Below are 27,231 nucleotides of genomic sequence, written 5' to 3' on the forward strand. Positions count from 1 at the left end.
AAAAGGAGAAAGACAGTTGGCAATGAGGTAATAAGAAAATAAACAATTTCACATTTTTAAGAAAGTTTATATGGGAGGGAGATGGAGTGAAAGAGTGAGTGAGTGTGAGAGAGAGATACACACCTTAAAGTCCACACGGATCCTGTGCGTCCCGGTCTTCAAGTGGCCCTTTTGGGGGAGTCTGTTGGTTAGCGCAGTGAGGATGTTAGTTGACGTGTTTTCCACGGCATTCTGGGAATGAAGGACATAGTGGGGATCAATTCTGGGATTGTGTTGTTGCTCTCCCTCTTTAACAACAGTCATCTCCTCTTCCTGCGAAGACTCGTCATCCGACTCCTCGTCCCTCTGCATGAGCGACTGCACCACACACGGGGGCAGTCGCTGCAGCTGCACCTGCAGGCGCCGCCGTAACCGCAGCAGTGAGATCCTGGGAGGGCAGGAATCGCTGGGGCTCCTTGTTAGGTGGCCCTCTGTAACCAACAGCCCTGGGCGGTGCTCTTCTGAGACGCTCCCCTGTGCATGTGAAGGGGGGGGGGACTGCTTAAGCCATTGAGTGGGGGACCAGCATTACAGCACGACCACGGTCACATGCTACGCGGCGGGCCAAGGCAGAGGAAAGAAGAAGACCCACCAAAACCGCCTTTGGCTTTGAGAATAAAGTGTTAAGAGAAGTGACGGAGAAGAGTTAAGAGAGGGTTAAGAAAAGCCTGATCAGAGTTAAGGCATGCCAAGTCTAATCAGAGGAAAAGAAAGAGGTCCAATCACCAACGGTAGTCAACGTTGTTAAAGAGAGCGAGAAAGAAATCATAGGTCATGCCAGTCAAGAGAAACATGGAAAGAGTCACGGCATCTATGGACTATAAAATATTCGATTAAGTTCCAGAAAAACATGAAGGAAGATTCCAGAGGAGCAGGAATTTAAGGTGTAATGCATGCATCAGGGATGAATGTGAAAGGGGTAAGATTTTCCAACATGAGAACAGAGTTATACGAGTCATTACCTTGTCGGCTCTGCATCGGCCCAGCAGTCTTTTGGGTGGACCAGGTCTGCGGTGCCTTACAACTTCACTGGGCACTGGGCCATCCTCAGGAGCTAGGAGGTCAGAGGATGCAGCATCTGTCAGAGAGCAAAGGGGTTTTAAAGCATAAAAATGAATAACAAAGTCTCCACTCAAACCAATACCCTAAAACGACTCAGAAAAATGACCTGCACTTCTATCCTCAATCACTGTCATCCTTAATCTCAATTACTATGGACTTCAACATCCACCACTAATCTTCTGATCTGCTTGGCTAATGGCTTTACATCCTTCAACTCTACCTGTCAAATTACTCCATTTCAAGGATGGAGTTCAATGGATCTTGTTGTGGTCCAACTCAAAAGGAGAAGCCCGAATGTGCATCGACCTATACTTTCATCCATACAGTACGGCTCCTATCCCGGTGTACGGCGTTACCTTGGCTGCTGGGAGCGTCAGAATTCTTTACAGGACTATTGACCACGCCTTCGCCGCCTGTGTCCTCGTCCGAGTCAGACTTCAGCAGGCTGCTGTAGGAGCGTGGCGTCACGTTCCGCCTCGGCTGCTTCCTGGTGGAAGGCCTCAGGCAGTCTCCAAGGGTTGCAGGGGCCGACATCTCCTCTGCCTCTCCCCAGCACGCCGACACATCATTGTTGAACTGAAGGCCATTAGCTGACGTCTGGCGCCGCCGCCTCGAAAGGACTGCACGACAAAGAGAAGCCCATTGTTAAAGCTAAAAAAAACACTGGCTGAATATTTGGGCCATGAGGCAGGCCAGTGTTCTAGTGTGGCTTTCGGTTAACGGTGTCAATGTTTTTGGTAGTAACAGCAAATTCAAACAAGTGGCGTTATTCATTAGTAAATGATCCACCCTCTTCAAGACCCTGGTGCTTGCCTACAGAGCAGCAAGGGGAAATGCCCCTCCTTAACCTCTCTCATCCCGAGCACTCCGTTCCGCCATCTCTGGTCTCTTGGCCCTCCCACCCCTACGGGAGGGCAGCTCCCGCTCAGCACAGTCAAAGCTCTTCTGTGTCCTGGCACCCCAATGGAGGAACAAGCTTCCCCCTAAAATCAGGACAGTAAGGTCCTTGCCCATCTTCTGAAAACATCTGAAACCCTACCTCTTGAAAAGTACCTTAATTAACTCACGGCACCCCCAATGCCCCACTCCCAAGAAAAAGGCGCATGTATTTTCCTACCAGCACTGACATTGCTGATAAATACTTTGAGGGGAAACGTACTTGATACGATTGTGATATGTTGTGGTCTCACCTAGCTATCTTAAGAAGAATGCAATAATTGCATAAGAGCGTCTGCTAAATTACAAATGCAAAATATTATAGACGTATTAAACATAAGAACACAACAAACCTGTGAATGGCTTGATGCCGCGCTTTACTTTCCTTGCCTCAATCCGAACACATCGTTTTAACCTGGTGGCACAGGGACATATTTATCATCACCATTTAAAAATAGGTGCCGTGTTCAATTTGTACACAAGACAACTAGAGCCGATTATAGAAATGAAAAACCGTGTGTGCGCGCCTGAGTGTGTGTCCATGAGTGGATGAAAAGTGAGAGCAACGGCCACAATTCTAGGTACAGTCACTTACACACAGCACTGGCGTCTGGTGTTGGGCCCTCCAAACTTGGGCTTGTCCAGGCAGTTGAAGCAGGTGCTGCAGTCACCCTCACGCAGGCAGCCCTGGCAGGTCCTACAGCGGGTGGCGCGGCCCCCAGGACCAACCTCGTTATAGTTCCGCTTGAACTTCCGCTGCTTGATGTACTTGTGCTTCTGTCTCATCATCTTGTGCCTGACCGTGCAGTCAGAGGGGTCATCCGCAATGTCTAAAAACAGAGCGAGATCCAAAAAATGATCTTAAATGACTTTGCAAACATAGGTCACTGCGCTAACGTCACATACCTGAAATCGACAAAGCTAAAAATCAAGAAAACATAAGAGGTAACTACCGTTCTTATCAGCGTGCTTCATAAACAAAGGTTACCTTCTACAGCTGGTGAGGTGGTGATGCCCTCTCGCTCATGGAGGGGCAGAGCGCTAAGCCGGGGGATATCGTCAGGCACCATGGCACGGGGTTGCCCCAACGCCACCGCTGCTGCCCGACAGACGTGCTTGATGCGTGGGCCGCCAGGGAGTTGGTCCTATGGGAACAGGAACATTGTCATATATTATAATTAAACTACCGTAAAGAAATGCCACCCTAAACACAGCCACAGCACAAATAGCCTAAGCCTAATTCATTGCAAATAGTCTGGGTAGCCATTTGATTAGATGTTCAGGAGTCTTATGGCTTGGGGGTAGAAGCAGTTTAGAAGCCTTTTGGACCTAGACTTGGCGCTCCGGTACCACTTGCTGTGCGGTAGCAGAGAGAAAAGTCTATGACTAGGTTGGCTGGAGTCTGACAATTTTTAGGGCCTTCCTCTGACACCACCTGGTATAGAAGTCGTGGATGGCAGGAAGCTTGGCACTGGTGATGTACTGGGCCATGCGCACTACCCTCTGTAGTGCCTTGCGGTCGGATGCCGAGTAGTTGCCATACCAGGCAGTGATTGCAACCCGTCAGGATGCTCTTGATGGTGCAGCTCTAAAACCATTTGAGGATCTGAGGACCCATACCAAATCTTTTCAGTCTCGTGAGGGGGAATAGGTTTTGTCGTACCCTCTTCATGACTGTCTTGGTGTGCTTGGATCATGTTACTTTGTTGCTGATGTGGACGCCAAGGACCATGAAGCTCTAAACCTGCTCCACTACAGCCCCGTCGATGAGAATAGGGGTGTGCTTGGTCCTTTTCCTGCAGTCCACAATCGTCTCCTTTGTCTTGATCACATTGAGGGAAAGGTTGTTGTCCTTGCACCACACGGTCAGGTCTCTGACCACCTCCCTATAGGCTGTCTCATCGTTGTCGATGATCAGACCTACCACTGCTGTGTCATCGGCAAACTTAATGGTGTTGGAGTCGTGCCTGGCCATGCAGTCATGAGTGAACAGGGAGTACAGGAAGGGACTGAGCATGCACCCGAGGGGCCCTTGTGTTGAGGATTAGCGTGGCGTATGTGTTGTTGCCTACCCCTCACCACCTGGGGGCGGCCCGTCAGGAAGTCCAGGATCCAGTTGCAGAGGGATGTGTTTAGTCCCAGGGTCCTTAGCTTAGTGAAGAGCTTTGAGGGCACAAATAGTGTTGAATGCTGAGCTGTTGTCAATGAATAGCATAGGTGTTCCTTTTGTCCAGGTGGGAAAGGGCAGTGTGGAGTGTAATAGAGATCGCATCATCTGTGGATCTGTTGGGGCAGTATGCAAACTGGAGTGGGTCTAGGGTTTCTCGGAGAACGGTGTTGATTTAAGCCATGACCAGCCTTTCAAAGCATTTCATGGCAGACGGCATGGCAGACGTGAGTGCTACGGGTCGATAGTCATTTAGGCAGGTTACCTTAGTGTTATTGGACACAGGGACTATGGTGGTCTGCTTGAAACATGTTGGTATTACAGACTCGGACAGGGAGCGGTTGAACATGTCAGTGAAGACACTTGCCAGTTGGTCAGTGCATGCTCAGAGTACAGACCCTGGTAATCTGTCTGGCCATGCGGCCTTGTGAATGTTGACCTGTTTAAAGGTCTTACTCACGGAGATCGTGATCATCAGCTCTTCCGGGAAACCGTGTGCCCTCATGCATGTTTCATTGTTACTTGCCTCAAAGCCAGCATAGAAGTTATTTAGCTCATCTGGTAGGCTCGTGTCACAGGGCAGCTCTCGGTTGTGCTTCCCTTTGTAGTCTAATAGTTTGCAAGACCTGCCACATCCGACGTGCGTCGGAGCAGTACAATTTGATCTTAGTCCTGTATTGACGCTTTGCCTGTTTGATGGTTCATCGGAGGGCATAGCAGGATTTCTTATAAGCTTCCGGGTTAGAGTCCCGCTCCTTGAAAGCAGCAGCTCTACCCTTTAGCTCAGTGCGAATGTTGCCTGTAATCCATGGCTTCTGGTTGGGGTATGTACAAACAGTCAGTGGGGACGACGTCATCGATGCACTTATTGATGAAGCCAGTGACTGATGTGGTGTACTGCTCAATGCCATTGGAAGAATCCCGTAACACATTCCAGTCTGCTAGCAAAACAGTCGTGTAGTTTAGCATCTGCTTCATCTGACCACTTTTTTATAGACCCGAGTCACTGGTGCTTCCTGCTTTCATTTTTGCTTGTAAGCAGGAATCAGGAGGATAGAAATATGGTCAGATTTGCCAAATGGAGGGCGAGGGAGAGCTTTGTACGCATCTCTGTGTGTGGAGTAAAGGTGGTCTAAAGTTTTTCCCTTCTGGTTGCACATTTAACATGCTGATAGAAATGAGGTAAAACGGATTTAAGTTTCCCTGCATTAAAGTCTCCGGTCACTAAGAGCGCCGCCTCTGGATTTGCGTTTTCCTGTTTGCTTATGGCGGAATACAGCTCATTGAGTGCAGTCTTAGTGCCAGCATCGGTCTGTGGTAGTATGTAGACAGCTACAAAAAAATACAGATAAACTCTAGATAGTGTGGTCTACAGCTTATCATGAGATACTACCTCAGGCGAGCAAAACCTTGAGACTTCCTTAGATATCGTGCAACAGCTGCTGTTTACAAATATGCACAGTCCCCCGCCCCGTGTCTTACCAGAGGCTGCTGTTCTATCCTGCCGATAGAACAGCAGAGTGTATAACTTGCCAGCTGTAAGTTATTAATGTCATCGTTCAGCACAAGACTGTGAAACATAAGATATTACAGTTTTTAATGTCCCGTTGGTAGGATACACGTGCTTTCAGTTCGTCCCATTTATTTTCCAGCGATTGAACGAAAGCTAACAGTACGGATGGCAAAGGCAGATAAGCCACTCGTCGCCTGATCCTCACAAGGCACCCAGATCTCTTTCCGCGAGATCTCTGTTTCTTTCTCCAGCGAATGACAGGGATGAGGGGCTGCACGGGTGTTTGGAATATATCCTTCCCAACAGACTCATTAAAGAAAAATGATTTGTTCAATTCGAGGTGAGCAATCGCTGTTCTGATGTCCAGAAGCTCATTTCGGTCATAAGAGACGGTAGCAGCAACAATACGTACTAAATAAGTTAAACAAAGCGAAAAAACAGCACGGTTGGTTAAGAGCCAATAAAACTGCAACCATCCACACCGGTGCCATTATACTTAAGTCGTGTGGGTCCAATTGGCTCATTCATCTCCCCTGTAACTATTACCCAAGTCGTTGCTGTAAATGAGAATGTGTTCAGTCAACTTACCTGGTAAAATGTGGATTCAATTAAAAATAAAACACTGTACTATAAACATCAACAATACATAAGCATCAAACAGAGACAAAGAATGAGACCGACACAGGCGGCTAGAAAAAAAAACACAGCCACGGTCAGGAAACACAGGCTCACCTGAGCAGAGCCTCTCCTCCTCCTCCTCCTCCTCCTCCTTCCCCCTCCTAAATCTCTGGGACCAAGCTTTACCGATCCAGACAGGAGCTAAAAGAGACAAGGGTGTAACAATTAAACTATGACCTTTCAGTGCCATAGTAATAAAACAGACTAATAATTTAGGCTGGGAATTCCCAGGAAGCTCACGATACTTAGGTGCTGATACGATATGGCAAATCTAAGTTTATTTGTCATGTGCGCCGAACACAACAGGTGTAGACCTTACAGTGAAATGCTTACTTACAGGCTCTAACCAATAGTGCAAAAAAGGTATTAGGTGAACAATAGGTAGGTAAAGAAATATAACAACAGTAGAAAGACAGGCTATATACAGTAGCGAGGCTACATAGACAGGTTAGTCAGGCTGATTGAGGTAGTATGTACATGCAGATATGGTTAAAGTGACTATGCATATATGATGAACAGAGAGTAGCAGTAGCGTAAAAGAGGGGTTGGCGGGTGGTGGGTAGGACACAATGCAGATAGCCCGGTTAGCCAATGTGCGGGAGCACTGGTTGGTCGGCCCAATTGAGGTAGTATGTACATGAATGTATAGTTAAAGTGACTTGGCATATATGATAAACAGAGAGTAGCAGCAGCGATTCTCATGATTCTACAGTGCCTTCAGAAAGTTCACACCCCTTGACTTTTTCCACTTTGTTGTTACAGGCTGGATTTTTTATTGATTACAATTAGATTTGTCACTGGCCTACACACACACAACCCTATAATGTCAAAGTGTAGTTATTTTTACAAAATAAGGGGGGGGGGGGATCTTTAATGTCTTCAATCAATAAGTATTCAACCTCTTTGTTTTGGCAAACCTAAATAAGTTCAACAGTAAAAATGTGCTTAACAAGTCACATAATAAGTTGCATGGACTCACTCCGGGGGAGGAGGGGGGTACTGCTAAGCTATATGGAATTGTTTTAAGAACATCATACCAGGGAGCATTTTGATTTTAAGACTACGACATTGGGGGGGGGGGGGGGGGGTTCACTACATGGAACCCCCTCAATGAACCATAAACAATTATTGAACATGTACCTGTGGAACGGTCGTTTAGACACTAACAGCTTACAGACGGTAGGCAAATAAAAAGAGGCCTTTCTACTGACTCTGAAAAACATCAAAAGAAAGATGCCCAGAGTCCATGCTCATCTGCGTGAACGTGCCTTAGGCATGCTGCAAGGAGGCATGAGGACTGCAGATGTGGCCAGGGCAATAAATTGCAATGTCCGTACTGTGAGACGCCTAAGACAGCGCTAGAGGGAGACAGGACGGACAGCTGATCGTCCTCGCAGTGTCAGACCACGTGTAAGGATCGGTACATCCAAACATCACACCAGCGGGACAGGTACAGGATGGCAACAACAACTGCCCAAGTTACACCAGGAACGCACAATCCCTCCATCAGTGTTCAGACTGTCCGCAATAGGTTGAGAGAGGCTGGACTGAGGGCTTGTAAGGCCTGTTGTAAAGGCAGGTCCTCACCAGACATCGCCTATGGGCACAAACCCACCGTAGATGGACCAGACAGGACTGGCAAAAAGTGCTCTTCACTGACGAGTCGCGGTTTTGTCTCACCATGGATGATGTTTGGATTCGCGTTTATCGTCAAAGGAATGAGCGTTACACCGAGTCCTGTACTCTGGAGCGGGAGCGATTTGGAGGTGGAGGGTCCGTCATGGTCTGAGGCGGTGTGTCACAGCATCATCAGACTGAGCTTGTTGTCATTGCAGGCAATCTCAATGCTGTGTGTTACAGGGAAGACATCCTCCTCCCTCATGTGGTACCCTTCCTGCAGGCTCATCCTGACATGACCCTATAGCATGACAATGCCACCAGCCATACTGCTCGTTCTGTGCGTGATTTCCTGCAAGACAGGAATGTCAGTGTTCTGCCACAGCCAGCGAAGAGCCCGGATCTCAATCCCATTGAGCACGTCTGGGACCTGTTGGATCGGAGGGTGAGGGCTAGGGTCATTCCCCCCCAGAAATGTACCTGCAAGTTCCCGGACCTTGGTGGAAGCGTGGGGTAACATCTCACAGCAAGAACTGGCAAATCTGGTGCAGTCCATGAAGAAGAGATGCACTGCAGTACTTAATGCAGCTGGTGGCCACACCAGATACTGACTTACTTTTGATTTTGACCCCCCCCCCTTTGTTCAGGGACACATTATTACATTTCTGTTAGTCACATCTGTGAAACTTGTTCAGTGTATGTCTCAGTTGTTGAAGCTTGTTATGTTCATACAAATATTTACACATGTTAAGTTTGCTGAAAATAAACGCAGTTGACAGTGAGAGGACGTTTCTTTTTTTTGCTGAGTTTATATAACGAAAAAACAGTAAAAACAAAACTACTTTTGTCCTCTGAAGAGGGATGGGTTAATAATATTTTTTTAAAGCAAGGCCATCTATTGGTAGATGGGTAAAAACAAAATACAAATCTGACATTGAATATTCCTTTGAGCATGGTGAAGTTATTAATTACACTTTGGCTGGTGTATCAATACATCCAGTCACTACAAAGATAAAAGCGTCCTTCCCTAACTCAGCTGGTGGACAGAATGGAGACCGCTCAGGGATTTCACCATGAGGCCAATAGTGACCAAAACAGTTATAGTTTCATGTCTGTGATCGGAGAAAATAGAGGATGAATCAACATTGTAGGTACTCCACAATACTAACCTAAATGACAGCGTGAAAAGCAGGAAGCATGTAGAGACTAAGTACATTTTCTAAAACATGCATCCTATTTGCAATAAGGCACTGAACTGCAAAAACATTTGGCAAAGACATTCACTTTTTATCCTGAATGCAGAGTTGTTAGTTATTTTTTTATTTCACCTTTATTTAACCAGGTAGACTAGTTGAGAACAAGTTCTCATTTACAACTGCGACCTGGCCAAGATAAAGCAAAGCAGTTCGACACATAAAACACAGAGTTACACATGGAATAAACAAACATACAGTCAATAATACAGTAGAAAAAGTCTATATACAGTGTGTGCAAAATGAGGTAGGATAAGGGAGGTAAGGCAATAAATAGGCCGTGGTGGCGAAGTAATTACAATATAGCAATGAAACACTGGAATGATAGATGTGCAGAAGATGAATGTGCAAGTAGAGATACTGGGGTGCAAAGGAGCAAGATAAATAAATAAATACAGTATGGGGATGAGGTAGTTGGATGGACTATGTACAGGTGCAGTGATCTGTAAGCTGCTCTGACAGCTGGTGCTTAAAGCTAGTGAGGGAGATATGAGTCTCCAGCTTCAGAGATTTTTGCAATTCATTCCAGTCATTGGCAGCAGAGAACTGTAAGGAAAGGCAGCCAAAGGAAGAATTGGCTTTGGGGGTGACCAGTGAGATATACCTGCTGGAGCGCGTGCTACGGGTGGGTGCTGCTATGGTGACCAGTGAGCTGAGATAAGGCGGGGCTTTACCTAGCAGAGACTTGTAGATGACCTGGAGCCAGCGGGTTTGGCGACGAGTATGAAGCGAGGGCCAGCCAACGAGAGCGTACAGGTCGCAGTGGAGGGTAGTATATGGGGCTTTGGTGACAAAACGGATGGCACTGTGATAGACTGCATCCAATTTGTTGAGTAGAGTGTTATAGGCTATTTTGCAAATGACATCGCCAAAATTGAGGATCGGTAGGATGGTCAGTTTTACGAGGGTATGTTTGGCAGCATGAGTGAAGGATGCTTTGTTGCGAAATAGGAAACCGATTCTATATTTAATTTTGGATTGGAGATGCTTAATTTTTTAGTGACAGGGTGCAGTATTCGGAAATTCAGATGAATGACGTGCCCAAAGTAAACTGCCTATTACTCAGGCCCAGAAGGTAGGATATGCATATACTTGGTAGAATTGGATAGAAAACACTCTGAAGTTTCTAAAACTGTTAAAATAATGTCTGTGAGTATAACAGAACTGATATGGAGGGCAAAAACAGAAGAAATCCATCCAGGAAGTGTGATTTTTTTTTTAATGTGAGTGGTTTTCCATTGAATGCCTATTGACTATGTAATTGGTTAGGGCCCAGATTACAGTTCCTATGGCAACAACCCTGCTTATTCAGGGTGAATCAATGGCTGCATCTGGAACGACACCCTAAGTTGTGCACTACTTTTGACCAGAGCCCATAGGGCACAATTTAGGGAATAGGGTGCCATTTGCGACACAGACAGGCTAAATCAAAGTCACAGATTCTCACCTGTGATGACTTCGTTGGTTTTTCTTGGTCGATCTTCACAAGCTGCAGCCTGGCTCTCTTCAGCTGGTCGATCTTAATGAGTTGGACCTTGGCCTTCTTCAGCAGATGGAACATCCTCTTGTTGATGCTGGTGAGGTTGCTCCGATGGCTGGTGCCCTCCGGTTCCACCACCACCCCATCATCAGCCTGGCTTTCTCCTTCGTAATCCCCGTCAGCAGCAGCCTCCACCCCTGGGGAGAAGAATCAGGCAAGTGACTAATTTGCAAAGGCTGACATCAAACCTGCAAATGGCAACTTATTCCCTATATTGGCAAGCTACACTGCAAGCTATACGGCTCCATCCTATGGGAATATGTAGAATTCAGTCCCCTTGACTTTTTCCACATTTTTACATTAGAGCCTTATTCTACAATGGATTAAATTGTTTTTCCCCCTCAATCTACACACAATACCTCATAACAACAAAGCAAAGTTTTTTTTAAATGTTTGCAAAACTGAAATATACCATTTACATAAGTAATCAGACCCTTTACTTTGTACTTTGTTGAAGGACCTTTGGTAGCGATTGCAGCCTCGAGTCTTTTTGGGTATGACGCTACAAGCTTGGAACACCTGTATCTGGGGAGTTTCTCCCATTCTTCTTTGCAGATCCTCTCAAGCTCTGTCAGGTTGGATGGGGAGCGTCACTGCACAGCTATTTTCAGGTCTCTCCAGATATGTTAGATGGGGATCAAGACCGGGCTCTGGCTGGCCCACTCAAGGACATTGAGACTTGTCCCGAAGACAGTCCTGCGTTGTCTGAATACTTATGTAAATATGGTATCTGTTTTTTTTAAATTTGCTTTAAAAAAAACTGTTTTCACTTGGTCATTATGGGGTATTCCGTGTAGATTGATGAGGATTTTTTTTATTTAATCAATTTTAGAATAATACTGTAAAGTAACAAAATGTGGAAAAGGTGAAGGGGTCTGAATATTTTCCAAATGAACTGTATTTGCATGTCAACATCTAAGAATTCTACTTTAAATCACAGTCCAAATAATTTTCTGGAATAAGAAAATAGATGTTTGCTTAATGGATCTTTAGGAACTAATACATTTAGCTGAGCACAGTTAGGGCCTTACCTTGGACATTTTCTGTGTCATTTGCTGCCTCCTCCAGAGTCTCAGATGAAGCAGCTTGAGATGCAGCAGCAGCGTCACTGACTATCACCGCCAGTTTCCTCACAACCCCAGGAGAGTTGAGGTCCTCCATCTTCAGATTGGTCCCCCCCCTCTTCCTAACCGGCAAAGTCAAACTTAGGTAGTCCTGGGCTTCTTCTGTGGTTTCACCATCAGCAGCACTAAGGCCTTTCTTCTTCTTCTGGGCCAGGCTGAGAGTCAGCTTCTTGAGTCTCTCGTAGACCTCGAGGTGGGATGAGCCTGGGCTTGAGGAAAGGCTGGTCTTAAGTGTTTTTTTACCAGTTGAGCCGTCAACTTCAGGTTTGAACTCATTTTGACCTGGAGTTCGAGACAAGTTGTCCATGTCATCATTGTCTGAATCATAAAAGGATAAGCTCATGGCATCCTCCTCCACCTTGTATTGGCACTTTTTTTTCGGGGAGCCCCTCGGCAAGGATATGATCTCGTCATGGAGGAACCTCTTGGGTGCCTTGATGACACGTGAAGACCTGGCGCTCACCACAGGCAAGGAGATGTTACTTCTGCCTCCTTGCTGGATCTCTCCAGGGGACAGGAGAGGTTTGCCCTCTGTCCCGGTTCTCTCCCACTGCGCCTCCTGTCCCACCTGCTTCACTGGGGTTGGAAGCGACTCTGGCACGTAGGTGTCGAAGACAACCTTACGACGGAAGCGTTTCACGACAGAATCTGGCAGACTAAGCTTGTGCACATTACTGGGCTTCCTCCTGAAGCCAAATATGGACTTACGCGTATATGGTGCTGGTTTCTTTCTTTCCAGGGGTATTGCTGGCTCCTGACCCAGCTCAGCTCCAACCTCAGTGGAATCCCCAGTTCCCCTGGACACCCTCTTCCTCTGCTGCTTATTCACAGGTTTAGGAGACAGTGCTACTCCTTGAGAGGCGATGTGGGGATTCGTGGTCTTCTGTCCATTTCTAGACTGAGGTTCAACCTTGCCCCCTTGCTGGGATCCTTTTCTTCTCTTCCCAGACCTCTGTGGCTTAACTTTGTCTGTTGTTATCTCCCCAGCCTTTTTGACCTTGGAAGTCTTCCCTTTGCCCTTGACCACTGTCAGGGTCCACACCAGTTTACCCTGCTTGTTTCTGCTGGTTTGTGGTCGGGCTGTGCTGGACCCTGAGCCTCCCTTAGTTGTTTGTTCCTGCCTGTTCCCCTTTCTGTCTGTTGAAGACGATTCCACCGCTTTCCTTCCCATTTTCAAGTCAGAGCCATCTGATTTTGCACTGCCCTTGCTTTTTGAGGCCTTTGTCCCAATAGCCTGCTTTCCTGTAGACTTAACCCCCGAACTGATGGATTTCTTTTGGGCTGCCAGTTTGGTAATTATTTTGGGTTTCACAGCATTTTCTTCCCGACCCTCTCCAACCTCTTCTTCAGAGATATTGCCTCCACTTTTCTTAAACTTTGCTGTAGGTTCTGGAGCTAGGGGAGGCTTTTTTGGCTTCAATAATGTTTGGAAAGGACAGTCTAGAAACGAGAGAGGGAAACATGTCTTGATAGGAATAGACTAATGTCAGACAATAACTTGATCATGCATATTATCAGGTATGCTACCAAAGCAATACATAGCAAATATGAAGGCTACTGCATATTTCTGCTAGGAAATGTGATAATTCCTGAGCACAGATGATCTCACATTACTGTTCCTCATTAGCCTACTTACTTGTAGAGATATTGCGTGCTGAGAGTGTAGGCCGGTATTCCGTCCCAAATCCAGAGAAATCCTCATCCTAACACAGGAAAACAGGGTAGGAATGTGTTTAACAAAAAATGTAATACTGACCCTAACAACCACAATAGGCTACACGAATACTTAGCAGGTATACTACATAAGGCCTAATAAATCAACCAATGTATATTTCTTTACAGTTAATAATTAAATGTTTAGCCCTAATCGATCTTAAAATCACAGGGTTGGGATTAGATGAAACCATGGACAGCAGCCCAGGTGATATCTGTTTATAAACCATCACACTGAACTGGTTGGAGAGATCAGGAATCCAAATGTAGTGGGGGATAACTGCAAACGGACATGTGTAATTTCAATTAGGTCTAGGCTAGTACAAATGCAAAGTGTGATCATTGATCAAACTCCACTTCAACAGAAAATACAGGCCATCATGAAATGTACACCGTTCATAAATACAGATCTGAATCCTATTCTACAGCATTACCGGAAGTTGAGGATGTGTAGGAAAAAGAGAACTATAAAAAATATCAAGGCCCCAAAAAATTATCTACTGAGTAAACTACAACCAGCTCACTAGCCGACAGGGCAAGCTGTGTGACAAAAAAAACGATATCGGGGCCAGAGACTACATTTTTTTTACTGGGAGTTAAAACAGACAAGATTTAGAAGAGGAAAATAGACAGATCAAAGATCTGGGTGATATGCAAGAGGCATTACTGAGAGTGTATAAAGCTACTTATAAACTGGGTGGTTCGAGCCCCGAATGCTGATTGGCTGCGAGCCGTGGTATATCAGACCATACACACGGGTAAGACAAAACATTTATTTTTACTTTACTATTCAGAAAGCATCTCAGAGGAGTGCTGATCTAGGATCAGTTCCCTCCCTCTGTAAACAAGGTAGCACAAGTGAGAATCAGCCCAGCAATGGCCCAAATTCATGCAATTCTACCCCCTCCCCCACGACTACTAAAAAAATATTAAATGTAGGTAGTAATTTTATATTTAATGTAGGTACTGTAGTAATAGAAGCTATCAACCGAACTATGAAAGGCAAACAAAAAATACATTCAGTCACAAACTTATTTTTAAAATTGATGAAATGTACTTTGTGTGGGTGTCATCCATCAACAGGCACTATGTATGGATGTAGCATGGATGCATCCAAATACATTTCACAAGAAAGCAGCTTATAAAAACGCAAATGCAACTACTTCAATGTTATTCCATCTGCAGAGTTGATGCGACTGCTAGTAAGCAAGCAAGCAAGCAAGGGATAAGAACATTGCCAGCTTGCATAGCAATCAAACAAACAAATACAATGAATAACAAGTCCACTTCTCAACAACCTAACTTCTCTAGCAACCTAACAACCAAGTTCAGGTGGATTAAATATAATCACGAATGAACTTATCAATAATGTTAACAATCACGTTTTAATTAAGATTAACAGTAAATGTGTGCTTGTTTTCTTTCTTTGGCAATCGTGGCTTAAGCAGGATAAATGTCTCCATTCCGTATATACATTCGGGCAGTACCAAGTCATCATTATTTCCAGATAATGTACGAAGCATCAGTGTTTATCCCTTACATGTACGGTACCAGTCAAAAGATTGAGTAGGTGTCCATTCAAGTGTTTCTCATTTAAAAAAAAGCAGTGATCAGCATTTGTGGGAACTCCTTCAAGACTGTTGGAAAAGCATTCCAGGTGATGCTGGTTGAGAGAATGCCAAGAGTGTGCAAGTGCAAAGCTGTCATCAAGGCAACGGGTGGCTACTTTGAAGAATCAAAAATATTTGTATTGTCCAGCAACACCAGCTCAGGCTCAGGGTTCCAACCTTCAGATTTATTTGGCAAACGGTGGGGGAAGGTGGAGACAGTCCATATGATGAGCTGAGAGTAGAGAGAGAGTCTGCTTGTAAAGAGACAAACAAGACATGTATTTTAGAGCACATCACTTTACATGAGGTTTAAGTGAGGAATGGAGTCAGATGGAAACATTAATCATTAAACCAATAGAATGTTGTTTTACATTATACTTAGTTTATTTACTTTTTATAGATTTCCTTTTCAGTTAAAGACAGCAGCCGATTCACCCATTGACTGTATAGGGTCAACCATGAATCGTGTGGCAAAACAATTTGTTTTGGGGTCGACCACGAGAGCTACCAAAATTAATTGGATCTAATGTTATACACCAGGGACATAGGGGGGGAAAAGACACACACACTGCCTTCGGAAAGTATTCAGACCCCTTGACTTTTTCCACATTTTGTTACGTAACTTTATTCTAAAATGGATTAAATAAATAAAAAATCCTCAGGTATCTACATATAATTATCCCATAATGACAAAGCGAAAACATTGATATTTTAGCAAATGTATAAAAAAAAAAGCTATAACCTAACAAAATGTGGAAAAAGTCAAGGGGTCTGAATACTTTCGGAAAGCACTAATATACAGTACCAGTCAAAGGTTTGGACACAACTACTCATTGAAGGGTTTTTAGGAATGTACTATATTCTACATTGTAGAATAAGTATAGACATCAAAACTATGAAATAACACATGAACTCATGTGGTAACCAAAAAAAAGTGTTATATCAAAATATATTTGAGGTTCTTCAAAGTAGCCACCCTTTGCCTTGATGACAGCGTTGCACACTCTTGGCATTCTCTCAACAAGCTTCATGCGGTAGTCACCTGGAATGCATTTCAATTAACAGGTGTGCCTTGTTAAAAGTTAACTTGTGGAATTTCTTTCCTTCATGCATTTGAGCCAATCAGCTGTGTTGTGACAAGGTAGGAGTAGGAGCAAGACCACGATGTCTTGCTCCCAGACAAACTAAAGAGCTTCTTTGCTCGCTTTGAGGACAATACAGTGCCACCGACACGGCCCGCTACCAAAACCTGCGGGCTCTCCTTCACCACAGCCAACGTGAGTAAAACATTTAAAACGTGTTAACCCTCGCAATGCTGCCCAGACGGCATCCCTAGCCACATCCTCAGAGCATGTGCAGACCAGCTGGCTGGTGTGTTTACAGACATATTCAATCAATCCCTATCCCAGTCTGCTGTTCCCACATGCTTCAAGAGGGCCACCATTGTTCCTGTTCCCAAGAAAGCTAAGGTAACTGAGCTAAATGACTTATCGCCCCGTAGCACTCACTTCCGTCATCATGAAGTGCTTTGAGAGACTAGTCAAGGACCATATCACCTCCACCTTACCTGACACCCCAATTTGCCTAACATCCCAATAGGTCCACAGACAACGCAATCACAATCACACTGCCCTAACCCATTTGGACAAGGGGAATACCTATGTAAGAATGCTGTTCATTGAGTATAGCTCAGCATTCAACACCATAGTAGCCTCCAAACTAGAGGTCGACCGATTAATCGGAATGGACGATTAATTAGGGCCGATTTCAAGTTTTCATAACAATCGATAATCTGTATTTTTGGACACCGATTTCGCCAATTTTTTTTACGCCTTTATTTATCCTTTATTTAACCTGTCTGGCTCCGGCGTTCTGCTAGCGGAACTCCTCCCACATTCCACTGAAAAGGCAGAGCGCGAAATTCAAAAAATATTTTTTTGAAATATTTAACTTTCACACATTAACAAGTCCAATACAGCAAATGAAAGATACACATCTTGTGAATCCAGTCAACATGTCCGATTTTTAAAATGTTTTACATCGAAAACACCACATATATTTATGTTAGCTCACCACCAAATACAAAAAAGGACAGCCAACCTAACTAACCAAGAACCAACCAAACTAACCAAGAAACAACTTCATCAGATGACAGTCTTATAACATGTTATACAATAAATCTATGTTTTGTTCGAAAAATGTGCATATTTGAGGTATAAATCAGTTTTACATTGCAGCTACCATCACAGCTACCGTCAGAAATAGAACCGAAGCAGCCAGAGTAATTACAGACACCAACGTCAAATACCTAAATACTCATCATAAAACATTTCTGAAAAATCGATGGTGTACAGCAAATTAAAGACAAACATCTTGTGAATCCAGCCAATATTTCCGATTTTTTAAGTGTTTTACAGCGAAAACACAATATAGCATTATATTAGCTTACTACAATAGCCTACCACACTACCGCATTCATTCATCAAGGCACGTTAGCGATAGCAATAGGCACGTTAGCGATAGGGAATAAACCAGCAAAAGATATTAATTTTCACTAACCTTCATAAACCTTCATCAGATGACAGTCCTATAACATCAGGTTATACATACACTTATGTTTTGTTCGAAAATGTGCATATTTAAAGCTGAAATCAGTGGTTATACATTGTGCTAACGTAGCATCTTTTTCCCAGAATGTGCGGATATTTTTATGACACTCCAACTATTCTGACCAAATAACTATTCATAAACGTTACTAGAAAATACATGTTGTATAGGAAATGATAGATACACTAGTTCTTAATGCAATCGCCGTGTTAGAATTCTAAAAATAACTTCATTACGACATCCAGCTTAGGTATAGCGAGAGAGTACCCAAAATCTGGGCGCAAACGACTAGTACAACATGTTTGACAGATATAAGAAATAGCATCATAAAATGGGTCCTACTTTTGATGATCTTTCATCAGAATGTTGTACAAGGGGTCCTTTGTCGGGAACAATCGTTGTTTGGATTTAGAATGTCCTCTTCTCCAGTCAATTAGCACGGAAAGCTAGCAAAGTGGCGCTAAGCTCTCCTTCCTGAACAAAGGCACACAACGCAACACGCCTAACGTCCCGAATAAATTTCAATAATCTAATAAAACTATATTGAAAAAACATACTTTACGATGATATTGTCACATGTATCAAATAAAATCAAAGCCGGAGATATTAGTCGTCCATAACGACAGCTTATCAGAAGGCAAATCCAGGTCCCTTCACGCGCTCTCCAGAAAACAGGAAACTGGTGACACGTCATGCCGAGAGCTATTATTCGACCCCAGATCAAGTTACACACTCCATTTCTTCTCTCACTGCCTGTCGACATCTAGTGGAAGACGTATGAAGTGCATCTATACTAATAAATATCAAGGACATTAATAGGCAGGCCCTAGAACAGTGCATCGATTTCAGATTTTCCACTTCCTGTCAGGAAGTTTGCTGCAAAAGGAGTTCTGTTTTACTCACAGATATAATTCAAACGGTTTTAGAAACTAGAGAGTGTTTTCTATCCAATAGTAATAATAATATGCATATTGTACGAACAAGAATTGAGTACGAGGCCGTTTAAATTGGGCACGATTTTCCCCCAAAGTGAAAACAGCGACCTCTGTCCTCAACAGGTTAACTAGGCAAGTCAGTTAACTTCTCTAGGATAGGGGGCAGCGGTTTCACGTTTGGATGAAAAGCGTACCCAAATTCAACTGCCAGCTACTCATCCCCAGAAGATAAGATATGCATATTGTTAGTAGATTTGGATAGAAAACAGTCTGAAGTTTCTAAAACTGTTTGAATCATGTCTGTGAGTATAACAGAACTTATTTAGCAGGCGAAACCCAGAGGACAAACCATTCAGAATTATTATTTTTTTGAGGTCACTCTTCAATGGGTTTTCATTGGGAATCCGGGAATTTTTAAGGGACCTTCTTGCAGTTCCTACCGCTTCCACTGGATGTTAACAGTCTTTAGAAATTGGTTGAGGTTTTTTCCTTTGTGTAATGAAGAAGTACGGCCATCTTGAACAAGGGTCACTTGGAGTGTCCTGTTTGTTAGAGGCGCGTGACCAGAAAGCAAGCTACAGTTTGTTTTAATCCTGTATTGAACACAGATCATCCCGTCTTCAATTTTATCGATTATTTACATAAAAAAATACCCAAAGTTGTATTACAAAAGTAGTTTGAAATGTTTTGGCAAAGTTTACAGGTAACCTTTGAGATATTTTGTAGCCACGTTGAGCAAGTTGGAACCAGTGTTTGTCTGGATCAAACGCGCCAAATAAATGGACATTTTGGATATATATAGACGGAATTAATCGAACAAAAGGACCATTTGTGATGTTTATGGGACATATTGGAGTGCCAACAACAGAAGCTCATCAAAAGGTAAAGCATGAATTATATTTTTATTTCTGCGTTTTGTGTCGCGCCTGCAGGGTTGAAATATGCTTCTCTCTCATTGTTTACAATGGTGCTATCCTCAGATAATAGCATCGTTTGCTTTCGCCGAAAAGCCTATTTGAATTCTGACATGTTGGCTGGATTCACAACCAGTGTAGCTTTAATTTGGTATCTTTCATGTGTGATTTTTATAGTAATTTATTTGAATTTGGCGCCCTGCATTTTCTCTGGCTTTTGGCCAAGTGAGACAGTAGCGTCCCGCCTAAACTCAGATTTTTGGATATAAATATGAACTCTACCGAACAAAACATACATGTATTGTGTAACATGAAGTCCTATGAGTGTCATCTGATGAAGATCATCAAAGGTTAGTGGTTCATTTTATCTCTATTTCTGCTTTTTGTTACTCCTCTCTTTGGCTGGAAAAATGGCTGTTTTTCTGTGGCTATGTACTGACCTAACATAATCGGAAGGTGTGCTTTCACCGTAAATCCTTTTTGAAATCAGCCACTGTGGCTGGATTAACGAGAAGTTTATCTTTAAAATTATGTATAAAACTTGTATGTTTGAGGAATTTTAATTATGAGATTTGTTGTTTTGAATTTGGCGCCCTGCAATTTCACTGGCTGTTGGTTAGGTGGGACGCTACCGTCCCACATATCCCAGAGAAGTTAACAGAATGTGACTGGCAGAACGGGTGTTATGTGGAGGATGAGGGTTGCAGTAGATATCTCAGATAGGGGGGAGTGAGGCCTAAAGGGTTTTATAAATAAGCATCAACCAATGGGTCTTGTGACAGGTATACAGAGATGACCAGTTTACAGAGGAGTATAGAGTGCAATGATGTGTCCTATAAGGAGCATTGGTGGCAAATCTGATGGCCGAATGGTAAAGAACATCTAGCCGCTCGAGAACACCCTTACCTGCCGATCTATAAATTACGTCTCCGTAATCTAGCATGGGTAGGATGGTCATCTTAATCAAGGTAAGTTTGGCAGCTGGGGTGAAAAAGGAGCAATTACGATAGAGGAAACCAAGTTTAGATTTAACTTTTGCCTGCAGCTTTGATATGTGCTGAGAGAAGGACAGTGTACCGTCTAGCCATACTCTCAAGTACTTGTATGAAGTGACTACCTCAAGCTCTAAACCCTCAGAGGTAGTAATCACACCTGTGGGTAGAGGGGCATTCTTCTTACCAATCCACATGACCTTTGTTTTAGAGGTGTTCAGAACAAGGTTAAGGGTAGAGAAAGCTTGTTTGACACTAAGAAAGCTTTGTTGTTGAGCATTTAACACAAAATCCGAGGAGAGGCCAGCTGAGTATAACGCCATCATGTGCATATAAATGGACGAGAGAGCTTCCTGCTGCCTGAGCTATGTTGTTTATGTAAATTGAGAAGAGCGTGAGGCCTAGGATCGAGCCTTGGGGTACTCCCTAGGTGACAGGCAGTGGCTGAGAAAGCAGATTTTCTGACTTTATACACTGCACTCTGAGGTAGTTAGCAAATCAGGTCAATGACCCTTCAGAGACACCAATACTCCTTAGCCGGGCCACAAGAATGGAATGGTCTACCATATCAAAAGCTTTGGCCAAGTCAATAAAAAAAGCAACACAACAGTGCTAAGAATCAAGGGCAATGGTGACATCATTGAAGACCTTTAAAGTAGCAGTGACACATCCACAACCTGAGCAGAAAGCAGACTGCATACCAGAGAGAATACTATAGACATCAAGAAAGCCAGTCGATTGATTATTGACAAGTTTTCCAACACTTTTGATAAACAGGGCAAAATAGAAATAGGCCTATAACAGTTAGGATCAAGTTGATTTCCCCATTTAAATAAAAGGACAAACCATGGCTGCCTTCCAAGCAATGGGAACCTCCCCAGAGAGGAGAGACAGGTTAAAAAGGTCAGAGATAGGCTTGGCGATGATAGAGGCAGCAACCTTAAAGAAGGGTCTAAAGCATCTGACCCAGATGTTTTTTTGGAGTTTCAGGAGAAGCATCGGGGATAGTCGCATTAGAAGGGTTGGGAGATGAGGAAATGTTGGACGGGCAAGGAGGCATGGCGGAGTCAAATAGGAATTCTGACTTAATGAAGTGGTGATTAATGAGCTTAGCCATGTGCTTCTTGTCAGTAACAACCACATCATCAACATTAAGGAACATGGGCAGCTGTGAGGAGGGTTTATTCTCCTGGTCTTTAACAGTTTCGCAGAACTTCTTGGGGTTAGACCCACAGAGAGAGAACGGCTCCTTAAAGTAACTAACTTTGGCCTTCCGGAAAGCCTGAGCGCACTTATTTCTCATTTGCCTGAACGGTAGCCAATCAGCCTGAGTATGCGTGTGCCGAGCCTTTCGCCAATGCAATTCTTGAAGTGGAGCAACTCTGCAAGATCACGGTCGAACCAAGGGCTGAACCTGTTTTTAATTCGAATTTTCTTTATGGGGGTGTGTTTGTTAACAATACCACTTAAAATATCAAAAAAGAAGGTCCAAGCGACTTCGACAGAGGGCATCAAGCAGATTCTATACCATTTTACAGAGTCCAGTTCATGAAGGAAGGCTTGCTCATTAATGTTCAACAAGCATCTATGACAAATCAGGACAGGTTGTTTCACTGAGCAGCAATTACAAACACATGTTGTAAAACAGTGATCCCTAAGGTCATTACAGAAAACGCCAGACTGATACCTATCAGGATTATTTGTGAGGTTAACATCGAGGAGAGCAGCTTTTTCTGGGTGTTTGGAGTCATACCTTGTGGGATTGGTAATAATCTGAGAAAGATTTAGGGAGTCCCATTGCTTTAGGACTTTGTCAGGTGGTTTAAGCATGTCCCAGTTTAGGTCACCTAGCAGGACAAATTCAGACTTCGTGTAAGAGGCCAGGAAAGCGCTTAGGGTAAGTAGGGTACAGGCCGGTCCTGATGGAGGACGATAGTACCCAGCAACAGTCAACAAAGAGCAATTTGAAAGTTTAATACTTAAAACCAGCAAACCAAATTGTTTGGGGACAGACTTGAAGGAGAAAACCGAGCACTGAAGGTGATCCTTGGTAAAAGACTGCCACTCCCCCACCTTTGGAAGATCGGTCTTACCGAAAAAGGTTATAATCATCAGAAAGGTTAACATGAGTATTCAAAACACTCTTCCTTAACCACGTCTCAGTAATGACCAACACATCTGGATTGGAGCTGTGAAACCACACTTTCAACTGATCCATTTTAGGTAATAACCTTGGTGTTAAAATGCAGAAAACTCTGGCTTGTATGAGAGCAGAAATCAGTGAAGCAGATTTCTGACTTGTGCTCTGATTTGGGGCTAGCAACAGTAGATGGGCCAGGGTGAACATGCACATTTCCAGATATCAACAGTAATACAATCAAGGCACGGCATAGGAAAGGAAGAGCTCTGCAGTGCTGATTTATGACATATAAATGTGCAATCAGATGGCAACAAGATCATATTGTACAGCAATTTCATCAGGTAACATAAATACAAAGCCAGCAAGCGGTGGTTAGAATAGAATTGGAGGCCAAAAGTCTGTGTAACCCATAGAGTCAGAGTCCCGAGTGAGGGAACAAACTAGAGGTCGACCGATTAATCGGAATGGCCGATTAATTAGGGCCGATTTCAAGTTTATAACAATCGGTATTTTTGGACACCGATTTGCAGATTTAAAAATATATATATATATTTTACACCTTTATTTAACTAGGCAAGTCAGTTAAGAACACATTCTTATTTTCAATGACGGCCTATGAACGGTGGGTTAACTGCCTTGTTCAGGGGCAGAACGACAGACTTTTACCTTGTCAGCTCGGGGATTCGTTTTTGCAACCTTCCGGTTACTAGTCCAACGCTCTAACCATTGCACTCCACAAGGAGCCTGCGTGGCAGGCTGACTACCTGTTACGCGAGGGCAGCAAGAAGCCAAGGTAAATAGCTAGCTAGCATTACATTTATCTTATAAAAAACAATCAATTTTAACATAATCACTAGTTAACTACACATGGTTGATGATATTACTAGTTTATCTAGCTTGTCCTGCGTTGCATATAATCTTTGCGCCTACTTCGCCAAACGGGTGATGATTTAACAAGCGCATTAGCAAAAAAAGCACTGTCGTTGCACCAAAATACCTAACCATAAACATCAATGCCTTTCTTTAAAATCAATACACAAGTATATATTTTTAAACCTGCATATTTAGTTAATATTGCCTGCTAACATGAATTTCTTATAATTAGGGAAATTGTGTCACTTCTCTTGCGTTCCGTGCAAGCAGTCAGGGTATATGCAGCAATTTGGGCCGCCTGGCTCATTGCAAACTGTGTGAAGTCCATTTATTCCTAACAAAGGCCGTAATTAATTTGCCAGAATTGTACATAATTATGACATAACATTGAAGGTTGTACAATGTAACAGCAATATTTAGACTTAGGGATGCCATCCATTAGATAAAATACGGAACGGTTCCGTATTTCACTGAAAGAATAAACGTCTTGTTTTCGAAATGATAGTTTCCGGATTCGACCATTTTAATGACCAAAGGCTCGTATTTCTGTATGTTATAATTAAGTCTATGATTTGATAGAGAAGTCTGACTGAGCGATGGTAGGCAGCAGCAGGCTCGTAAGCATTCATTCAAACAGCACTTTCGTGCGTTTGCCAGCAGCTATTGCTCTGTTTATGACTTCAAGCCTATCATCTCCCGAGATTAGGCTGGTGTAACCGATGTGAAATGGCTAGCTAGTTAGCGGGGTGCGCGCTAATAGCGTTTCAAACGTCACTCGCTCAGACTTGGAGTAGTTGTTCCCCTTGCTCTGCATGGGTAACGCTGCTTTGAGGCTGGCTGTTGTCGATGTGTTCCTGGTTCGAGCCCAGGTAGGGGCGAGGAGAGGGACGGAAGCTATACTGTTACACTGGCAATACTAAAGTGCCTATAAGAACATCCAATAGTCAAAGGTATATGAAATACAAATCGTAGAGAGAGAAATAGTCCTATAATTCCTATAATAACTACAACCTAAAACTTCTTACCTGGGAATATTGAAGACTCATGTTAAAAGGAACCACCAGCTTTCATATGTTCTCATGTTCTGAGCAAGGAACTTAAACGTTAGCTGTCTTACATGGCACATATTGCACTTTTACTTTCTTCTCCAACACTTTGTTTTTGCATTATTTAAACCAAATTGAACCTGTTTCATTATTTATTTGAGGCTAAATTGATTTTATTGATGTATTATATTAGGTTAAAATAAGTGTTCATTCAGTATTGTTGTAATTGTCATTATTACAAATAAATATACAAATAAAATGTTAAAAAATTAAATAAAAATAAAAAATCGGCAGATTAATCGGTATCGGCTTTTTTGGTCCTCCAATAATCGGTATCGGCGTTAAAATCATAATCGGTCGACCTCTAGAACAAACAGCCTGTCCCACGGTTGGGTAAATAAAGTTCGTAGTCAAAGCAAGCAGGAGTCAAAATTAACAAGCTTTTATATATATAAATAAATAACAACTTGGGGCTAGCCATTGTAAGTTCAGAGTCACTCGCCCCAAAAGTGCGTGTGTGCTGGAGGCGAGCGAAAGCTCGGGAGAGGGAGTGTGGTGGAGGTACCTGTACCAGACAGGGGGAGACAGGCCAGGGCAGACAGTGAACAGATCACCAGGTATAATCCAAGCAGCAGTGCAGCAGGCAACGGGAGCAAGTGTCACACCCACTTGGGAGAAGCTCTTATATCTGAAGGCAGATTTCTTGTATTAAATGCCTGTGGATAGTATTTGAACAGAAGGAGGGGGCTTCAAAGGGGGCTTCAAAGACTCCTGACACTTGTTGGGCCTAAACACCTTTCACTTCACACCTCAGTGCTAATTGAAGTTGCATCTGGTCTGTCCTAGCAAGCCTGGCAGCTTTAACTCAGCATTCAGTCCCCATAAAGTAAAATATGTCATTGTAATGTACTTTATTTTTATTCTTGGCTTTCAAAATAGCATCAGACCAAACACTACTCACTCAGTTCCAGGTTAGATGGTGTCCTCAGGTCTCTGCTGTTTGTTTACTAGAGCACCCTCTAATGCTTGGAAAAAGGAAACTTTGGTAGCACTACTCTCGCAGGTTAATTAAGTGTATCTAACTCCAAATCTATCCTTTTCTAAAAAACATGTTGAAAAATGTGAGCGCTCACATTGAATGCTTTTTGCTTTGTCAATATGGGGTATTGTGTGTAGATTGATGGTAACAATTTAATCAATTTTAGAAAAAGCCTGTAACGTAACAAAACGTGGAAAGGCCAAGGGGTCTGACTACTTTACGAATACACTGTAAATCTGAACACACTACCAGCCCTTTAACAATTTTATTTAATTATGCTTTCCTGTGGATAGTCTCACAAGCCTACCACCAAAAGGACAAACCGCACGGACAACTAGTACGCTAAAATGTAATTGCATTCAACATTCTGGCTTGTAGGTGTCATGGGAAGAAACTTTACAGATTCAAACTCTCATTTCTGCCAGACATAATTCAACGCCGGGTTTCCAGGCAAGCAGACAACAAGCTTGTATCCAGCCAAGGTGACGTTGGGTACAGCAAATTTCACCGCCTAAAGTAAACGATTGTCGAAGATCCTGGCAAAGGTAATGTTAGTCAGTCTAGGAGATTGTCAACCTTGGATATGTTGTCGACTAGTTTGTCAACTTGCCACTGAGTAACGTTAGTGGCTAACGTAGCTAACGTTAGCAAGCGTTTAAGTTTCAACAATTGTATAATTTAGATAAAGCTACATAGCTAGCTAACGTTTACTAGCCCAGGTATGAACGTTATCGCGAACACTTGGTTCTCAATATCACCAATATTACAGAAAGGGCTGTGGAACATGCACGTTTTAATTGGGTCTGTGGTGTGGGGCTGGTACGCAGTGCATGGCTTGGAAACTCACCTCACTCCCGCTTGAGTAGAAACCCGCGTCGCTCTGGCGCCTATGTTTCTCAGCAATCCCGAGTAAGCGTAGCAGTGACGGGTCCTCGCACAACGTTAGTTCAATGTTGATTGGCCTCGGGCCTCCAGTGATTACCTCTTCACCTTCCGTGTCCAATCGTCCCCGCTGCGGACGTTTCTCAGACCGTAGCCGACTACGAGATGTCCATGGCCGGCCCGGGAAACGAGACCGGGCCACGACCGGAGTGTTAAAGCCAGTCACATTAGCAGGATATGTTAATCCCCCTCCCGATGCCGCCATTATTCACTTGCTGCTACTACAACAACAACGACGGTGGTGGTACGCTGTTGCTTTGTGGTAAAACAAGATGGAAAGGCGCGAGATAGGAAGGAAATACCGTTGCATCATGGGAAAACGAGTTTGTTGTATTTCATAATTCTGAGCGTCCTTTCGAGTGTTTGTGAATGTGAATGAGTACATACATAGACAGATTGTTTTATTCGTGTTTTATATTTCAATGAATAGAAAATAATTCAAATTAAATCAAATAAACATAAATTATAGTAAAATAATATCTAAAAATGTT

At 43.4% G+C, this 27,231-nt stretch overlaps 1 protein-coding gene across 1 annotated transcript in view; it reads right to left on the reverse strand.

Annotated features, from left to right (window-relative positions):
• Positions 1–13,350, reverse strand: part of LOC120026748 (histone-lysine N-methyltransferase 2A-like) — a 56,627-nt gene extending 43,277 nt beyond the window's left edge. Inside the window, exons 1-9 of the mRNA XM_038971467.1 lie at positions 11,837–13,350; positions 10,713–10,942; positions 6,450–6,536; positions 3,026–3,182; positions 2,633–2,867; positions 2,391–2,452; positions 1,458–1,721; positions 1,002–1,117; positions 124–513 (exon numbers count right to left, since the gene is read on the reverse strand). Coding sequence (XP_038827395.1) covers positions 124–513; positions 1,002–1,117; positions 1,458–1,721; positions 2,391–2,452; positions 2,633–2,867; positions 3,026–3,182; positions 6,450–6,536; positions 10,713–10,942; positions 11,837–13,100 — 2,805 coding nt within the window. The 5' untranslated portion in view covers positions 13,101–13,350. The remainder of the gene's footprint in view (positions 1–123; positions 514–1,001; positions 1,118–1,457; positions 1,722–2,390; positions 2,453–2,632; positions 2,868–3,025; positions 3,183–6,449; positions 6,537–10,712; positions 10,943–11,836) is intronic.
• Positions 13,351–27,231: the final 13,881 nt, after the last annotated feature.

This window comes from Salvelinus namaycush, chromosome 32, assembly GCF_016432855.1.
Source record: "Salvelinus namaycush isolate Seneca chromosome 32, SaNama_1.0, whole genome shotgun sequence".
Taxonomy (NCBI): Eukaryota; Metazoa; Chordata; class Actinopteri; order Salmoniformes; family Salmonidae; genus Salvelinus; species Salvelinus namaycush.